The 18,182-nt window shown below is 41.9% G+C and overlaps 1 protein-coding gene across 2 annotated transcripts in view; it reads right to left on the bottom strand.

Annotated features, from left to right (window-relative positions):
- TXNDC11 (thioredoxin domain containing 11) overlaps positions 1 to 18,182 on the bottom strand; it is a 61,387-nt gene that overhangs the window by 19,388 nt on the left and 23,817 nt on the right. For both annotated transcript variants that reach the window (XM_055409508.2, XM_088833091.1), the window contains one exon: positions 14,125 to 14,218. In XM_055409508.2, the coding sequence (XP_055265483.1) occupies positions 14,125 to 14,218 (94 nt within the window). The remainder of the gene's footprint in view (positions 1 to 14,124; positions 14,219 to 18,182) is intronic.

Genomic DNA, 18,182 nt, shown 5'->3' with positions numbered 1-18,182 from the left:
TAAGGCGAAATCACTTTAAAGTGTCCTGTGCACAGAGATGTTCACTGCATCGTTATTTACAGAGCAAAAAAAAACCTTAAAATGTTACCAAGCGACATCTAAGTAAACACACGAAGCTTCTAGCTTACTCACACAAGCCCACTCTTCCTCTCAGAGAAGGAGCGACTACTGAGGATGAGGCGAGAGTGGCCATGTCCCTCACACCAGGCTGGACAATCTAACACAAACCTGATGAGTTGAAAATGGCACAGAACCAAAGAAACACAAGAAGAATAAGCCCAAAATGACAGGAAAGTCTTATATATAGGGTGGATGGCAAAGGGCGGGGCGGGGTGGGCAATGGGAGCCAGAGAATGGGAGTGAGGCAGCCTAACCTTCCTCTCAGCACCAGACTTAGAACCACAGTGAGGTTCCACAGCCTTCACGATCAAACACTAGACTCATGACACCAGCCACCACGTGTGGATCCAGTGCGGAACACAAGCACTAACAGACACGCCTGCCGGCACTGCAAACGCCGCACACCTCAGTCGGCGGGGGGTGGTGGGTGAGGACAGAGAACTGAACCAGAGAAGAGCTGCAAACAGTGTCTTGACTGGATACTGTCAAGACAGCGAGAGCCAGGCTTCTCAGGGAAAGAGAAAGAGTCACAGACGAAGAGAGGAGACTTAAAGTAAACTCTGCAGCGTTAGACTGGAATCAGAGGAAATTAGAATAAACTTACAACTTTTAGTATAAACTTATGACTTAAGACACAGATAATAGATACAGAACAGAGGCATGCGTGTGCGTAGGAATAAACACATACATGTCTGAGCTCTCTCCCCGCTGAAAGGGCCTAGAAGTAATGACACTGAATATCAAGAAGCCCCAGAACTGGGTTTCTAAATGTCATTCTCCAATAAAAAGGATCTGGGGCTTCTTGGAAAAGAAGCTGATCCCAGAGCTGGGGCAAAGGCAGTACAAGATGAGCCTGAAACATCTTGTTGAGTCAGGAAAGAAGTGCTCATAAAAAGAGGAGAATCTGTTCAAGGGACACAGGCACCAACCCAAGAGACTAATGGCCAAAGCTGGAACAATCTGAGCAACAAAATAAACAACCGGTATTTTTCAAAAGTGTCCATGTCATGGAAAGTAAGAAAAGAGTGAGGAACTGTCATAGGAGGAGACTGAGGAGAAAAAATAATTAGCTGCGATGCAGGATCCCAGACTGAATCCTGGAATGGAAAACAGACGTTACTGAAAACAGCGGCAAAACTCAAATAAGGTCTGCGGTTTACAGACCTTCACACTGGACCAACGTTTATTTTTTAGTTTTGACAAAAGCACCACCACAAATGGTTAAATCATGTTAACACTGGAGGGGAGCTAGGTGAAGGTAGGGCTTTAGGAAACTCCGGATCCATCCATCCACGCAACATTTCTGCAGCTATAAAACTGGTTCAAATTTGAAATTAAAAAAAAAAAAAGGCATAACATATAAGTTCAGATTCCAAAGCTGCTGGAAGAAAAAGCAGGACCCAGGAGGGGAAATGCACTGGTAGAGGCAAACACACCACCCTCCTCCATCCAGCAGTAGGCTCAATCTTGGCAGACCGCCCAATAGAGAGAGGGGTGAAGGAGAAGCAGCCAGTAGGAAACTCATTTGAGAGTCCGCCAAAGTCACCAACATGATTTACTGGAGCAGAGGAATCAGGAGTGACAGCCTGACTCAAAAGCTGAAAGGGGCCATTCAAAAACCAGCTTAGCTGCATTCATAAGAATGGACAGCCGCCTGCATGGGGCAGATTTTAACACGCCCAAACATATTACAATTTCAAAAGTTTATTTTTCACACAGAAATTTACAAAAATCACACATTTTAAAAGTTCCTTCAAATAGCGGCAATCTTGCTGGAAGAAGCAGTTTATCTGTGCAGTCTTCTGTGTTTAAGAAGCACTTGAATTAGCAGGCAAAGTTCACAGTGTAAGAATGACACACGAAAATAACACTTCTCATCTCCATATCCAGAACATTCTGTCAGGAAGGCTCCAGGGCTTTCTACAATAGGGGTCTTTGTCAATTATAAAATGAATAACTTTGTCCCAAAATGAATGAAGCTTTAATATTTTAACTGAGGATTCTGAATGTACTGAATATAAAAAACAAATTCAGAACTATGCTCTCCCTTCCCCCATCAGTGGGTCCAACAATGGCATGATCCTATTCAATTCATAATAATAATAAAATCTTAATAAATTCTGTTAGCCAGGTGACCAGCCAGCTACAGTCTATTAACCATCCAGGGAAAGGTGTCAGAAAGACTACCGCAACATGCAATGACATCCTGAAAGAACATCTGGGTGAGACCAGGAGTTACTGGGCAGTTTCTGCAGCTGGTCACACAGACATCAAGACCACAGCAAGAAGACTGGCTTGTCTACTGTCTGCTGCAGAAGCTGCTGAGTCCTCAGTCTGGTCTCCCTTAGCTACACGGCAACCTACTGGGCACACAGCCACCGCCAGGCTCCCCATGAGACATGGGACGAGTGGAATGAATGTACCATGGTGCTTTGCTGTTTGCGTGCTTTGAGGAACAAACAGCCTTGCTTTGATCCATGAAACCTTGTCTATCTTCAGCACTTACTGCAGGTTTACCCCTCGCTACCTTTCATGAGCTTGGGGTTCTTTTCTGTCATTCACACAGTGCTCTACCCCTGCTTCCCTCACCCCTCTGGGTGGGGCTTTCACTGACCTTCTACGTACCACTTCACCATTTACCTCCTGGCGACCACCAAGGACACACGGAGGATGGAAAGACCTGACATTCCATCTGGTTTCCATTCAGACTCACCTGGCTCACTTGTGAGCTTTCTGGTGTGCATCAGGGGTTTTTGTTTTCGGTCACTGCATAATGTTTTAATATCAGACTACTTTTATTGCTTAAAACCACTGCTTTAAATTCAATTTTTAACATTAAAACTTCAGTTCGGTATTAAGGTAAACTGCATACATTCTAAGGCAAGACCTCAGTGAGGAAAAATATTAAAATTCTCAAACATTCCAGAAAAGAACAAAAATTAGTTCCTTTTGTTAGTAAAAGGTTTTTTGTTCCCCTTTTTATTGAAGCATGGTTGATTCATAATCCAGGATGAGTTTCAGGTGCACAGCACAATGATTCAATTTTATATTTTTTTCAGATTTTCCACTAATAAATGTTTAACTGCTTTCAAATTAGTAATAAACATCTTGCCAGAAGCAAAGCTACACAATTCACACTCACCAACTAACAGACTACCAGGAGGGCACTGAAGCATTAGCTCAGGGAGGCGCCTGCAGGAGACTCAGTATCTTAGGGTATAATTGCTTCTTCCTAGGACACCGGGATAATGAGCCTAGGTCCTAAGTGCATGCTCCTAAGTGGGAGCCACTAACCACATGTGGCCAACAAGTACTTGAAATATGAGCAACTGAGGGACTAAATTTTTTACTTTATTTGACTTTATTTAATCTAATTTGTGATACTCAACTCAGTTATAAAAAAACATTCAAAAGATGAGTTTGCAATCTTAAACTAATATTATAAAAAAAGTATATTTCAATAAAAATAAATACACAAAATGAAACAATATAAAACTATTTGATATGTAAAACACTTTTTCAGCTATAAATTGTATGAAATCTAAATACAGATCAAGTATTTCCAATGAACACTTAGCATCTGAATTGGAGTGTGCTGTTACGTATAAAAGACTTGGTTAAAAAAATGTAAAATATCTCAACAGTTTTTATGCTGATTACATGTTGAAATGCTAATAACTGGGGTAAATAAAATATAAATTATTCAACTGATTTCACCTTTCTTCTTCAATTTTAATGCAGCCACTAGAAAATTTTAAAGTATCTCTGTGGTTCATGTTAAAGTTCTTCTGAACTATGCCAAGGTGACCATGACGAAAAAGCAAGATTCATGTAACTCAGGAAGAAGATTAGCCTCAGATAAGTCCAGCAGCCAGTAAGTCTTAATAATGGACAGTTATCTGGGAAGGACACATAAGACAAGATGTTTTTTCATGAAAACCTCTCTAAATAGCAGAGAATGGTTATTTTTAGAATGTGTCCCACTCTCTCCTTCAGAAAGGAAAAGGTACCTAGACCTTGGGACTCTGGGTATAAACGGCCGAGCTTCTGAAATTCTCTCAGAGGTCTACATTAAACATCATTTGGTGTCCTACAAAGCAAGGTACCCAAGGACACACTGAAAGAATGAGCAGACATGCTGGAACTGAATGGAAATTTTCACCTTGGGACCGACCATCTGCTCTCCAGGAGGCTTCTGTGTGAGCTTAATCTCTCAGGGATCTCAGGGCAAAATGGAACACCAAATTGAGAAAAATACCAATACAGAACACTGCTAACAAATAAACCATGATATTCTTCAAAACTGAGTACCACTGGATTAAGTCACATAGGTTTTAACCTACAAGGCTAAGAAGTTATATACTCTCTGGGAAAATTTCTCTCAATTCTTTACTCTGGGAAGTGGTCACATTCCCAAAGGCAAAACCTGTATTGTGGTCCCTTCTATGCCTCCAACAATTCTCACTTTACTTTATACTCTGACATTTTTATTAACTTCTGCTTTCCCACTCTTCTTTCCAAGGTTTTGGACAAGCAAGAAAAAAGAAGATGACAGGATTGTATTAACAGGGATAACAACAGCCCCTCCAAGGTTACTTAGCGTTTCCACTGCAGTGACTCGGCATCAGCCACCAGATGATGACTTCACGCACTTCCAATGCTGCATGCATTCACCAAAATAAAAAAATCTGCAAAGAAATGCAACTGTATAGGAATGTTTGTCTTCAGTGTATGAACTATAGGTACGGCTGGCATCTTTCCCACAGAACCGTGACTCTGAGATTTGTTATATCGTCAATTTCTTTTTTTTTGGCTATGCGGCATGGCTTACTAGATCTCAGTTCCCCAACCAGGGACTGACCCCAGCCCATGGCAACGAAAGCACAGAATCCTAACCACCAGACCACCAGGCAACTCCCTCAAAATCCTAAGAACAAAGCAATTATGTAGAAAAAAGTCTGGCATTTGGGCACCATAGACACAGTATGCATATTCTGGTGCTTGCCAAAATACTGCTAAACTTCAAGTAAACATGTAACTTCTTAGCAGTGATTTTCCTTTTACTCGTGAGTCAGGAAGGAGGGAAAGAAAAACATCATTCCAAATTCATCATTTGAGGGGAACATAAACTATAGATCTAAACAGGCACCGTCCTACACCCCAACAACAGGCACTGCCCTACACCCCGACAACAGGCACTGCCCTACACACCAGCAGGCACCGTCCTACACACCAACACCAGGCGCTGTCCTACACACCGACACCAGGCGCCGTCCTACACACCAGCAGGCACCGTCCTACACACCGACACCAGGCGCTGTCCTACACACTAACAGGTGCTGCCCTACACACTAACACGACCATAAACACCCTCACACCACTGTTCTCCTATAGTCAAAGCATAATATTCAAATGATCAGTTTGAATACATCTCTTGTATGTATTTCAATTAAGTTTCTCTTTTAAAAAAAGCCTCAGGGAGGGAAAGACTTCACTAACGAAACATTATCTCCTTAGAAATGCCTCCTCCATCCCCTCTTATGCTGCACTCGGGATCTAGCATTAGTGTCATATATATATTTCTGTTTTTTTATCATGTTTTACAAAAATAAAAATAATTCTGAGCTGCCAGGTCTAAAAAAAAAAAACAGGCCGTGGGCCAGAGCATTTCCAAGCTGAAGTCTCCTTCAGAGGCAACCAGGGCAAAGCTCCCTTATGCTGCAGATGGGGAACCTGAAGAGTAAGTCGTGGTCACACAGGACACCTGCCACTAACACAACCAGTCACTAGACTACAAGCTAAGAAGATGCCACTGAAGTCGAGGAGAAAATCAGAAAACAAGGTTGGTTGCTAAGTGGGAGCCACAGCCAAGGAGCGCAGCAGGAGTCCCAAGAAAGGAGCCGGTGGACAGAAATCTCCACTCCATGTCTACAGAGCGCCAGATGTCGCGCTGACTGGGCAGTATCTACAGCTCCCACAGGACTTCGGCTAGGATGTGAAAAATTAGGAAGGCAGATACTAACTAGGGCGATGCACTGCATTTTAAGCACGATTGTGAGCAAAGCCTGGGAGGTGAGAATCACCACCTCCTCATCCCAGCAGAGCAGAGGCAGATGGAAGTGATGTGGCTGTGGTTCCTGTCGCACTCCTCACTTACTGCACATGACTATATTAAGTCGCTGTTACTGCTGTAACAAATTACTCACTAATTTAGTAGCTCTAAAAAATATCTTACAGCTTGGAGGCTGAAGTCTAAAACGGGCCTCATTGGGCTAAAATCAAGGTGTCAGCAAGGAGTGTTCCTTCCAGAGGCTGCAGGGGAGAATCCATCTCCTTGCCTTTCCTACCTTTCAGAGGCTACCTCATTCCTTGGTTTGTGGCCCCTTCCGTCTTCAAAACCAGCAATGGCCAAACAAGTCCTTCTCTCACTGGATCACTCTGACACTGTTCTTGGCCTCTCAATTCCACTTTTAAGAACTGTTCTGATTATCTTGGGTCCACTCAGATACTCCAAGATAACCTCCCTTTCTCAATGTCAGCTGATTAGCAACTTAAATCCACATGCAACCTCCATTTCCTCTTGTCATGCAATGTAACATATTCACAGGTCCTGGGGTTAGAATGTGGACATCTCTGAAGAGCCACTGTTCTGCCTCACAGTGACCTGGGGTCTGTTAGCAACCTCTCCCAAGCCTCATCTCCTCAACAGAGATAGTCACACTGAGAAGATAACATCCTACTTCAAAGAGTGGCAGTGAAGATTGGATTGTCCAGGTAAAGTGCTCTGTTCAGCATCAGCTTATCATGCTCAATGTTACATAACAAGTAGTCAAGTGGAGGCCAGAGCTGGGTTTGTCTGAACCGAACAGCTTCACTGTAAGTGTGTGACTTTATTATAGAAGGTGATCCCTGAGAGGTTTTCAAGATTTTAATGTTTTGGGTTCTTTGCCTAGGAGTCTTATTTCAGCTTAAAACAACAACAACAAAAAACCCCACCAGAAACCCCCAACAACCCTGAAAAAATAGAATAAAAAATCGAAACACACACAGACAGGGATTTCCCTGGCGGTCCAGAGGTTAAGAATCCATGCTTCCACTGCAGGGGGCACAGGTTCCATCTCTGGTCTGGGAACTGGGATCCCACATGCCACACAGCGTGGCCAAAGAGAAAACCCCCCAAACACAACAACAAAAACACATATACATACACACTCATAAAACAGGTAAACTTAAAAAAGACAGACAATACCACAAAACAATTAGAAAGTAAAGACAGTGAAATTTTTCAAACACACGGGTCCAAGGAATCAGAGTATCTGCCAGCGACCACTAAGCTTGTTTCTGAGCTCTCCGCACACTTTCTGCTGCTCTCAGCTCCACCTGTCTTCCGCTCTCTCTTTCCTCATCCTCACTGTCTTGTTCCTGACCCCTCACCCTCCTGGGAAGCCCCGCCCACCTCCAGTCTTCCCTGACTTGACTCGCACACCCCACACCTCCGTGCTCCAACAAAGCCTGTCACAGATGTGTTACTGCACTCGCTCTGTGAACAAGCCCACCTGAGGGCCACCTTATGGGGGCACTATGGATGGTAAGAAGTGCTACTCTTCTTCATAGCTGGAGTACAAAATAGACCCTCCAAAGTTCTCTGAATTAATAAGTCATGCTTCTGAATCTAACTCAAGAACAGGAATGTCTGGTTTCAGGCTTAGTGCTTATCTAGCAGCGCTGCTTACCTAGCAGGGAGTTGGTGATGGACAGGGAGGCCTGGCGTGGTGCAGTCCACGGGGTCACGAAGAGTCGGACATGACTGAGCGACTGAACTGAACTGAGCAGCACTTACAAGGCTGAGGAGATGTCATAATGGGAATAAAAGCATTTCCTATGAAATACGATCATATCCTTGCTAAAATAATAGCAATAAAATTAAAAGTCATTTTTAAATGGGAATAAAGAAGTATGGAATTCCTAATATGTTTACTCTAACATGTATTAATCAGTACCCAAAAGGCCTCAGATCACCAGCAGTTAGTTAGTTAGAAAAAGATTTCTCTCTCTAAGTGAGTATAGTGACAACAATACTCACTAATCAGTACTCATTAAAACTCAATAATCTATTATCTGAGAAAACCAACTGATCAAGAACCTGTTTCATTGATGGAGAACTGTTAAACCCAATGCCTGATCCAAACTTCCAAGAGTTAGATCCAGGAACTTGAGGAAATACAGTAATCTCAGAGTCAACCTTGCCTAAGAAGTCAGTCCCTTGATTTTTCGTGTTTTTTTTTTTTTAATGGTTGTTGGTCTTTTAAAAAATATTTATTTATTTGTTTCTTAGTTATGGCATGTGAACTCTTAGTTGCAGCCATGTGAGATCCAGTTTTCTAACCATGGATCAAACCTGGGGCCCCTGTGTTGGGAGTGCAGAGTCTTAGCCACTGCACTGCCAGGGAAGTCCCAGCTCCCTGTTTTTTCAATGACTTTAAGAATGTCACTTACAGGATAAGAAAATCCTACCTTTCAGATCTCTTGATGTTGTATAAAGTTTGATAATCTAACAGAAAAGTGCTCCAAAACAGCTTTATTCATGAAGGGACCTTTTTGTGTCCTGATAGGATTGTCCCAGCAAATAGCAGCACCACAAAACGCCACCTGGTGGAGGAGAGGGACCCTACATGGGAATTACTTCCTCTCATCAATTTCTATTAAAAATAATTTGCTGCAATGGTTATTTTCCAAAAGTGTTCCTTAGAAGACTAATGTCACAAAGTTTGCTGTCAACTACACTCAGGAATTCCTAAAGGTGAAAGAAGGGAGTGAGTCTTTAGTTAACAGTTCAGTGTATTCTGAGGATGACATTTAAATGTTGTGTGTGTCTATGTGTGTGTCTGTGTGTGTGTGTGTGTGTGTCTGTGTGTGTGTCACTCAGTCGTGTGCAGCTCTTTATGACCCCATGGACTGTAGCCTGCCAGGTTCCTCTGTCCATGGGATTCTCCAGGCAAGTGTACTGGAGTGGGTTGCAATTTACTTCTCCACAATATCATGTGTATTTCAATTCAATCCATTAGGATTCTAGTGTCAGGAGACAGTGAGAAGTCAAGAATGAGCCAGGTTGGGCCTCCGTCCAGCCCAGGGTGAGTGACTCCTGCAACTCTGGTCTAGGGAACCTGAAAGGACAGACATGAGGGGACATGGAAGTGGTGGGCAGGAGATCCAAAGTAACAATATCCCACTGAGAAAATCACTCCTTCAGCAATCTCAAGGTAAAGTGTTCTTTACAAGTTATTCATTCAAACTTTTAGCTAAACTGTAAGAACTGCAAGAGCCCAGTGATAAAATCTTGGCCTCAAGGCACTCAGTAAATACTATCTGAACAAAGTAGCTCACGTTCTGGTGGGACAGAGATGCAGTCAGTTCCACGGGGAGAACACCATGCCTCATCGCCATCCCTTGGTGTCCACAGGGAACTGGTTCCAGCCCCGCCCCCAACTCCCTTTGAATACCAAAATCCAGGGATGCTCAAGTCCCCTGTGCAAAATGGCACAACATTTGCATGTAACCTACACACATCTTCTGATATACTTTAGATCACCTCTAGATTACTTATAACACCTAACACAGTGTAAATGCTCAATAAATAGTTGTAGATATAATGTAATGCTATGTCAGTTAATTGGCAGATGTGTGACAAATTCAATTTTTGCTCTGGGGAACTTCCTGGAATTTTCCTAATTTATTTTCAACCCAGGGTTGGTGAGTCCACAGGTGGACACAGAGGGCTAACTACAAAAAAGAAACAAGGATGGAGAGCTCCAGGAGCGGGAAGACGAAGGCCTGCTGGCTGGTCTAGGTGCAGAACACCTGCTGTAGATGCTTTTAAGAAACCAGACCCAGAACTTACTTCAGGTGCTTTCAGTCAATGGCTTTCCCATTAAACTACTACAGATTTTCAGACTGTAACTTTATTTACACACAACATAATTCATACATGATGTGGCCTTGTAAAACAAGCACTTACCCTCTCACCTCCACTCTCTCCCATTTTATGGCAGAGAAACTCAAAAAAGAAAAGGTGACTGTTTTGTTCAAGTGTATAGACCCTGCCGGGGCAAAGGCTAAGGACCAGATACCAGGTCCTAGGCCCCTGTTTTCCCCTCAGGAAGCACTGCATCCCTTCTGAAGGTCAAATGGACGAAATTTCTTGCAAATTTTTTCTTTTAAAAAGGGCACTGAATCATAGCAGAATATAACAACATTTTACCAGAACACATCTTTACAGTAAATAATCATAAGACAGAAAAAAATCAAGTAGGTACCCTAAAAATATCAACCCCTTTATCAAATTTTCTTTAGGCAAAAGAAGAAAGAGCCTGTCTGCCAAGATCAAGGTGAAAAGGCTTAAAGAGGAAAGGCTTGGCAGTCTGGGAAGAGAGGAAAAGTACAAGGGACCAGCACCCCCAGGATCTGGAAACACACCCAGAATGCCAGCCCACAGTTAATCATTCAGCACTTTGAAAGGATTAATCAGTAATGAGGGTGTGGAAGACCTTTGGGGCTTCACAGGTGGTGCAGTGGTAAAGAACCCGCCTGCCAATGCAGGAGACACAAGAGACATGGGTTCGATTCCTGGATCAGGAAAATCCCCTGAAGGGGGGAATGGCAACACACTCCAGTATTCTTGCATGGAAAATCCCATAGACATAGGAGCCTGGTCAGACATGACTGAGTATGCACGCACGCCAAGACCATTTACAAAAAACTGAAAGGGAGGTTTGAATAAATGAATAATTACGCTGTGAGCCTAGAAAGGGAAGCTAAATTTTATGAAAATGTCAATTACCTCTAAGTCAATATAAACATTTAATAAAATTCCCAGCCCAATGCATAGATGGATATAAAGTAATATTTCATAAAACACAAGAACTAAAAGAAGCAGAGTCCAGACTTCACCAGGGACTCACTCACAGAGCAAGAAATGAAATTATATTTACTCATACAAAAAGAGGGTTCCAGACCAAGAGAAAACACAGAAAATAGACCCAATTACACATGAGAAAATATTTTTTGGTTAAGCAGGCATCATCAAGATGAAGGATAAAGGAAGTGTTACTCTGTAAATAGTGCTGATGAGTCAGTAAGAATTGAGGAAAATCAACAGTGCTCTGTATTTTAAGCCAAGGTAAACCCAGGCAGCATAAAGTGCTAAATAATTTTAAAATCCAAAGAGAAGTAAACTAATTAGTGATCGGATTTTTTTTTTAAATAAACAGATCAAGAAAAAGAACCACAGATTTAACTACATGAAAATATAGAACTGCTATATAAAAAAAAAGATAAAAGTAAAGTGGCTAGAAAATAATGGACAGAAATATAACAAAGGGCTACTGCCCACAACCATCAAACAGCAGGGCCAACATAAACTGACGAATCGGCACCCAGATGGAGAACAACAGGCAGAGGACACAGGTGACTGAGATGGCCCCTCTCAGCACCCCACCCCCAACACCCAGGCAGAGTGCTTCGTCTATGGTACATTCTCAAAATATTTGCAGATCAATGGCAAGCTAAACAAATGTTAGAGAGTGTCCTGTCCTGGCTATTTCTAAGGCAACTTTTTAAAAAAACAAACCATAAGGCAATGGAAAGACATGTGCATTTTATATACGCTCGTGGCCTGGTGAACCAGGACATCTGCTTTCTACCACAACAGTCTAAACACTTCATCAGTTAAGCTCTCCATAACCAAATGTTAAACGGGTCAAATGCTCCTCAGGTCTCAATTTGTGTACAAGACAGAAACGCAACAATGACCTAGAATTTACATTTCAAACTGTCCCGTTAAAATACAAAAAGCCTGCAAGGTTTTCTCTTACTGAGCATCAGCTATTAATAGTAAGTAAAACACCATCTGACTTCAGCATAGGAGAAAGCAAAGGTGAAAAACACCCAGATGCCCAAGGAAGATTTACTTTAGGGAATCTGTCACAGTACATATTTCATAGAAATTCATCCTTCCAAATTTGTGTTTTTCTTCTAAAAATGGTTCTTTAAAGCTTAAGTGGGAGCTTAGCCACAAAAATGGAGTGAAAAATGATTAACTACAATGAACTCAGTTCTTGCAAAGTCCATAGGCAACAGGATTTTACAAGACCCAACTAAAGAGGAAAGAAATGGAGCAAATTTACTGAGCTAGATTTATTCTGAGAAGAAATTTGATAAAATCATTTGTCAAAACTAGTGATTTGACTAGAAGGTTTGTTTTGTACCTTCAGGTAGTCTTAACCCATTTGCTACCCTCCTTGCTTAAAAAGGAACAGAAAAAAAAAAAAAAACTTATTAAAAAAACTTTTAATAAGTCAACTATATTTTTTTTTAAAATGGGAATAAAGGCTACTACCTTATATTTGGAAAGATTTTTTCCAAAAGAAGCAATGTTTTGGAAAGCTCTGAATGAAAAGGTAATTTAAGATGAAACATTAACACACATTATAAGTTAGCTGGATAACAACACACCCTTTCAAATCTTGAAACAGCTTCTCCAACTCAAGAACTTGAATGCTGCCATGTTCTAGTGACTAACTCTAGGCTACCCTTTTATACATTACCTTCAAAGGACTTTATTTAGTTTTCTAAGAGGATTTGTGAACATCTATCTGCTTAAGCTTATTTAAGTTGGCAGTATTTTATCTTCAAAATTCAAACTCTGACTCACTGAGACTCCTCAGTCACCTGAAGCTGTGCAGCCCATTCTTAAAGGGGACAGAAGAGACACCTAATATGACAGGTTGAGTTCCTCTCCCAATGTCCCCTGGATGAAAAGCATGCATACAATAGATTCTCTATGCATAAAACCTTAAGACAATGTACACACTAAAATGGCCAATAATATAACTGTTTGATGTATTAATAGTACACTATCATAATATCCCCCCAAATATTGAAGCAATGTAATATCCAGTAACAGGAGGATGGCTACATATTTTGGCGGGCCTACCGAAAGATCAATGCGATCACTCATCTGGCAAATAGTGATTAAGCCCCTGCTATGTGCCAGATGCTGGAGAAAGAACACTAAACTGAAGACACATGGTCCCCACCCTCAGAAATCTCCCAGTCCCAGCAAAACGACAGACAGTAAACAAATCATCTTGTAAGTAGACACATAAATATAAACTAGGCTGAGTGCTATGAAAGAAAACAACAAATCTCTCTCCAGTATGGGAGACTGAGGAGGTGCTATTTGAGGGGAATCTGGAGGATAAACAGGGGTTTAAAAGGTGGAGGGCTGGGCCCTGGGTCCTGGGGATGGAGAAGACACACTTCAGGCAGAAGGACTGACACAGCGGCCCCCGTGTGAGCAGGAGTGTGGAGGCGGGGTACCAGTCAAGTGCCCACTGGTCTAGTCCAGGTGTGGGAAGAGGCTTGGACCATGGCTTGTAATGAGGAGATGAACAGCAGATGAAAGTATCTAACAGAGAACTGATTTAAGGTCACAGCTGATACAGAGAAAGAAAATGGAGCAACATGAAAAAATGGGCAGGATACAATGTTCAACTTACAAAGCAGAGCTTCAAATAAGATATGATATAGCTAAGTAAAAAAAAATATGTATATATGGATTTGAACCTGGCCATAGGCCAATGCTGTAATGTGACATGACTTTCATACAACCAACAATACGACCACTAAAAACTTTGATCAAAACATCTAACTCCACACAAAACAAGAGACTATGATATAATAAAATTTAAAGTGCAAAATACAACATTGTAGACACTGTGTGATCAAGCTACTTGAAAAAAAAAAAGGCTCTAAACATTTAAGAGGCTGTACTTGAAACAGCAAACAATTCTTTAAATAGAACATAAAACAATGTAATACAAATACAGAGGAAAAGAATCAAGAGAACTAAAAGATATTATCAGAAAGATAACCTATGCAAAAGTAGACATCAGTAAACATACATTTCAGTTAAAGCACTAATGTGTTAACATGAATCCTGTTTACCTTTCTTTAATGAATGCAATGCCGAGGTGAAGAAGGTCAAATAACCCGGTGGCTGGGGTGAGCCACTGAACTCAAAGTACCCGAGAACTCCAGGCTGTAGAACAAGAGCAGAATTAGGTGACTGGGGTATCGCTGGTCACTGCATAAAGAGAAATATTTCAAAACAGAAAGACACGCCATTACAACTTAACAATTGCAATCTACTGCATTCCCTTTTTAAAAAACCTAAATTGCCGTTTAGCACTGACCCTTTCCCTCCATCTAGACGACAGACAAGGTAAGAGATCAAGTTGAGTTGCAGCAGCTTTTACGGGGGCAGTTAGTTCAGAGCTGAAGCGTCCTAGGCAGGTCTTTCACCCTCTGTGGACAGTTCTCCTATGGCCCTGGTTTGAAACCTCACCACATCAAGTTCAAGTACTCACTTGTCTTTGTTTAGCAACTCTAGGCAAACCAGTTCAATGATCTGTAACCTTTCTTACATTTCTTCCTTGGCTTCTTCCTCCCCTCACTCCAAACACACCTTCACGCTCACTGGAAATCAGGCTACCCCTGAGTGGCTCCACTGGTGCTCAACGTCATCCTTCTAGGGGCTTCTCCTCTCCCCCCAAGCAGAGCCCAGCATTCCTCACAGGTAACTCTCCTCTCGTCAGGTCAGTCTGCGGAGAGCTCTCTCGGTCCTCCAGCGCAGCTTCCACCTGCTCATTCCATTTCTCTAAGCTTAGAACTGCACGCCCCTCCATCCTGCCAAACCAATGTGCTCCACCAGACACATTCTGCTTTCATGTTCAGAATAATTTCTTCCTTCTTAGAAGGCCCTGCGGGCACCATTCTGTCTCACTTTGTTCTGTAACTAAATGTTTCTGAAGCCCAACTATGAGATCCTTGAGCAAAGAGTGCTGGCTGGGAGTCAGAAGACCTAAGCTCCGGTCTGACAGTTCAGTGATCTTGGGTGAACCCTTCAATGTGAAGCTCAGCTTTCTTAACTGGCAAATGGGGACCATTCATCCTGGGGTTTCTGAGAAGAATGAGCTTGATGAACATAAAGCACCAGGCAGAGGTAAGGAGTCCTTTCTAGTCCTAAAACACACAACACTGTCTGTAATAAATAATTTTAGAGCTGATGTGATCACTGGGACAAAGATCTAAATAGTAAAACAGAAATTTACCCTGTTGGTAAAGTTTAAAATCAGTATGTTGTACAAAAAAGGAAATTCCTTATCTACAATGGAACACACTGTCTTTCAAATCTAAAGCATTTGTTTAGTCTAATAAGATTTCATTTTAAATAAATTAACTGCTTTTTATTCTGGTAGAGACTGAGACAATCAATGTTTAGTCTTAATATAAAAAAAAATCCAACAAATAACTAATTTCGCAAACAACTGAGGAAATAAGAAAATAAAGTTACTGAAACAGGATTTTTTTTTTTGCTTAATTTCTTTAAATGTTTTTAACAAGCCAATCCAGAACTGGTCCAAAGTAGAATAACACAGTGCTTGGGTTCCTAATGTTTTAAACCAACCTATGACGGTGTATCAGGCTTTCTACCATGAACAAAGGAAAACAAGACCTTCAGGTATTTCAGTCAGTTAATACTGGGTAATACAAGATAAAATGAAAAGTGATGGAAAGAAAATACACCCATTTAAATTTCTTTCACTCTCCTAAATCAAAACCAATTGGGATAAACTCATTCTAAATATTAAGAAAGGTTTCATGGCCAAAAATTGTATGACGTGAGCTTCAAACTCTCTTCTCCCATCATAGAAGAACACATATGTATCTGTCTACATGCATGTATGTAATTACATGTGTGTTTATGTAAACACACCTCAATAGAAATAAAAACGACCTGAATTCTACATCTTTATGAGAAATGCAGATTAAACCTTTAAAAATGAATAAAGGTTAAACCATTTGCAGGGGTCCTCTGCAGGCCTTTCAACAGCGTAAGGGTTTATCCCTGTTGATGGCACCACTGCTGTGGTTTCCCAAGGGGCTACGCAACTTGAATGAAGGAGTCTCTATGCTCAGAAGACTTAGTACTGAAATTTCCAAAGAAATTCCACAAACAATACAAAAAAACCCATAGGTAAAATTATTTTTACTTTTTACTGCCAAAAATATGAAGATCATAAAATTCAACAACCATATGAAAGGATTAAAGGTTGCATAAATCATAAAATCGGAGAAGGCAATGGCACCCCAATCCAGTACTCTTGCCTGGAAAATCCCATGGATGGAGGAGCCTGGTAGGCTGCAGTCCATGGGGTTGCTAAGAGTCGTACAAGACTGAGCGACTTCACTTTAACTTTTCACTTTCATGCATTGGAGAAGGAAATGGCAACCCACTCCAGTGTTCTTGCCTGGAGAATCCCAGGGACGGAGGAGCCTGGTGGGCTTCCGTCTATGGGGTCACACAGAGTCGGACACAACTGAAGTGACTTAGCAGCAGCAAATCATAAAATACTAGCTAGCTATTTTAAAGAAACAGGCAACGTCTATCTATTTTAGGTACTATTTTTCAAATATTCATAGCAGTGTGACAGTCTGTAGTAAATTTTGAAAAGTGGCATGTTTCAGAATGTCACTTAAAACTAACATTTCAAAATAATAAAAAGGAAATAAAGTGACAATTATCTGTTTATTTCTATTACAAATTACCATTTAAAAGTTATTAAATTGGCTCTGGTTATGCTTCAGGTAAAATAAATTTCACAACCATTTCCCCAAAGTTTCAGTGTCTCTCCAACCAAAGCTGTTATCTGAGAAATGATTATATATTTCAGAGTTTCCTCCACAGTTCTTTCTTAAATCTGTAAAAAGGGAAGTTTGGGGAACAAAACACATGCCTATCCAAATACACGACCATGGCAGGTCTACACCCCTTGTTTGCTGGTTCAACCCAGGGGCTGGTTCAAAGCAGACACTGGGGCCCCTGCCTCATGGACTTTTGAGGCGCTCTTTCAGATGAGCAGGCCAAGCACGTGGGGAAGCCTGATCCTGGGCTAAGGTTGGGAGGAAAGCACCTCTGTGCCCTCAACTCCCAGTGCTCTCCCCTCTGCTCCTGTCACTGCCCCCCAAATCCAATTCCTCCCTCGGGACCTTTGCACGCACTGTTCCCGCCTCCTGGAGCACTATCCCCAAACCTCCTCAGGGATGGAGCACATCACACAGGCTTCACTCCAAGTCTCTAAGGTCACATCCTCAGAGATGTTTTCTCTGCCTTCTAAGACACTCACACCTTCCTCTCTGCTCTCGTATCTGTCCCATCACTTGTCTTTGTCTGTAGCAATGGTTTACTGATATTACCTCATGTGTTAGCTTTCTAGGGCTGCCATGACAAATCACCACAAACTTGGTGGCTTAAACCAACAGAAATTTATTCTCATGGTGAAGAACAAAAGAGTACCAGATTATACCCTAACCCAGTCTGTGGGTTTTCAACTCCATTCCATGATGTACAGTATATTCAGTACCTGCTATAATGAGGCTGGAAATAGGCTAAATGGGCTATTTATATGAGGCCAGCCCAACCTCATCAGCATAAAATATGTCTTTCCTCCTTGAGCACCATTTGCTGCTGCTGCTGCTGCTAAGTCACTTCAGTCGTGTCCGACTCTGTGTGACCCCATAGACAACAGCCCACCAGACTCCCCCGTCCCTGGGATTCTCCAGGCAAGAACACTGGAGTGGGTTGCCATTTTCTTCTCCAATGTGTGAAAGTGAAAAGTGAAAGTGAAGTCACTCAGTCGTGTCCGACTCTTAGGGACCCCATGGACTGCAGCCCAGCAGTGTGGCATAAATTTCAGCAGATGGTGTGCACGCCCTCTAGTGGCCATGAGAACAGTTACCTCCATGTGTTGCTTTCCTCAATGGCAACAATATTTCTGAATTAATGTTAACTCACACTTAGAAAATGTTCAGTTCAGTTCAGTTCAGTCGCTCAGTCCTGTCCGACTCTCCGCGACCCCATGAATCACAGCACGCCAGGCCTCCCTGTCCATCACCAACTCCCGGAGTACACTCAAACTCATGTCCACAGAGTCGGTGATGCC

The sequence above is a fragment of the Moschus berezovskii genome, chromosome 27 (genome assembly GCF_049115385.1).
Source record: "Moschus berezovskii isolate FMDL1 chromosome 27, NW_MosBer_1.0, whole genome shotgun sequence".
In the NCBI taxonomy this organism is placed as follows: Eukaryota; Metazoa; Chordata; class Mammalia; order Artiodactyla; family Moschidae; genus Moschus; species Moschus berezovskii.
This window is presented reverse-complemented; position numbering and strand designations above follow the sequence as displayed.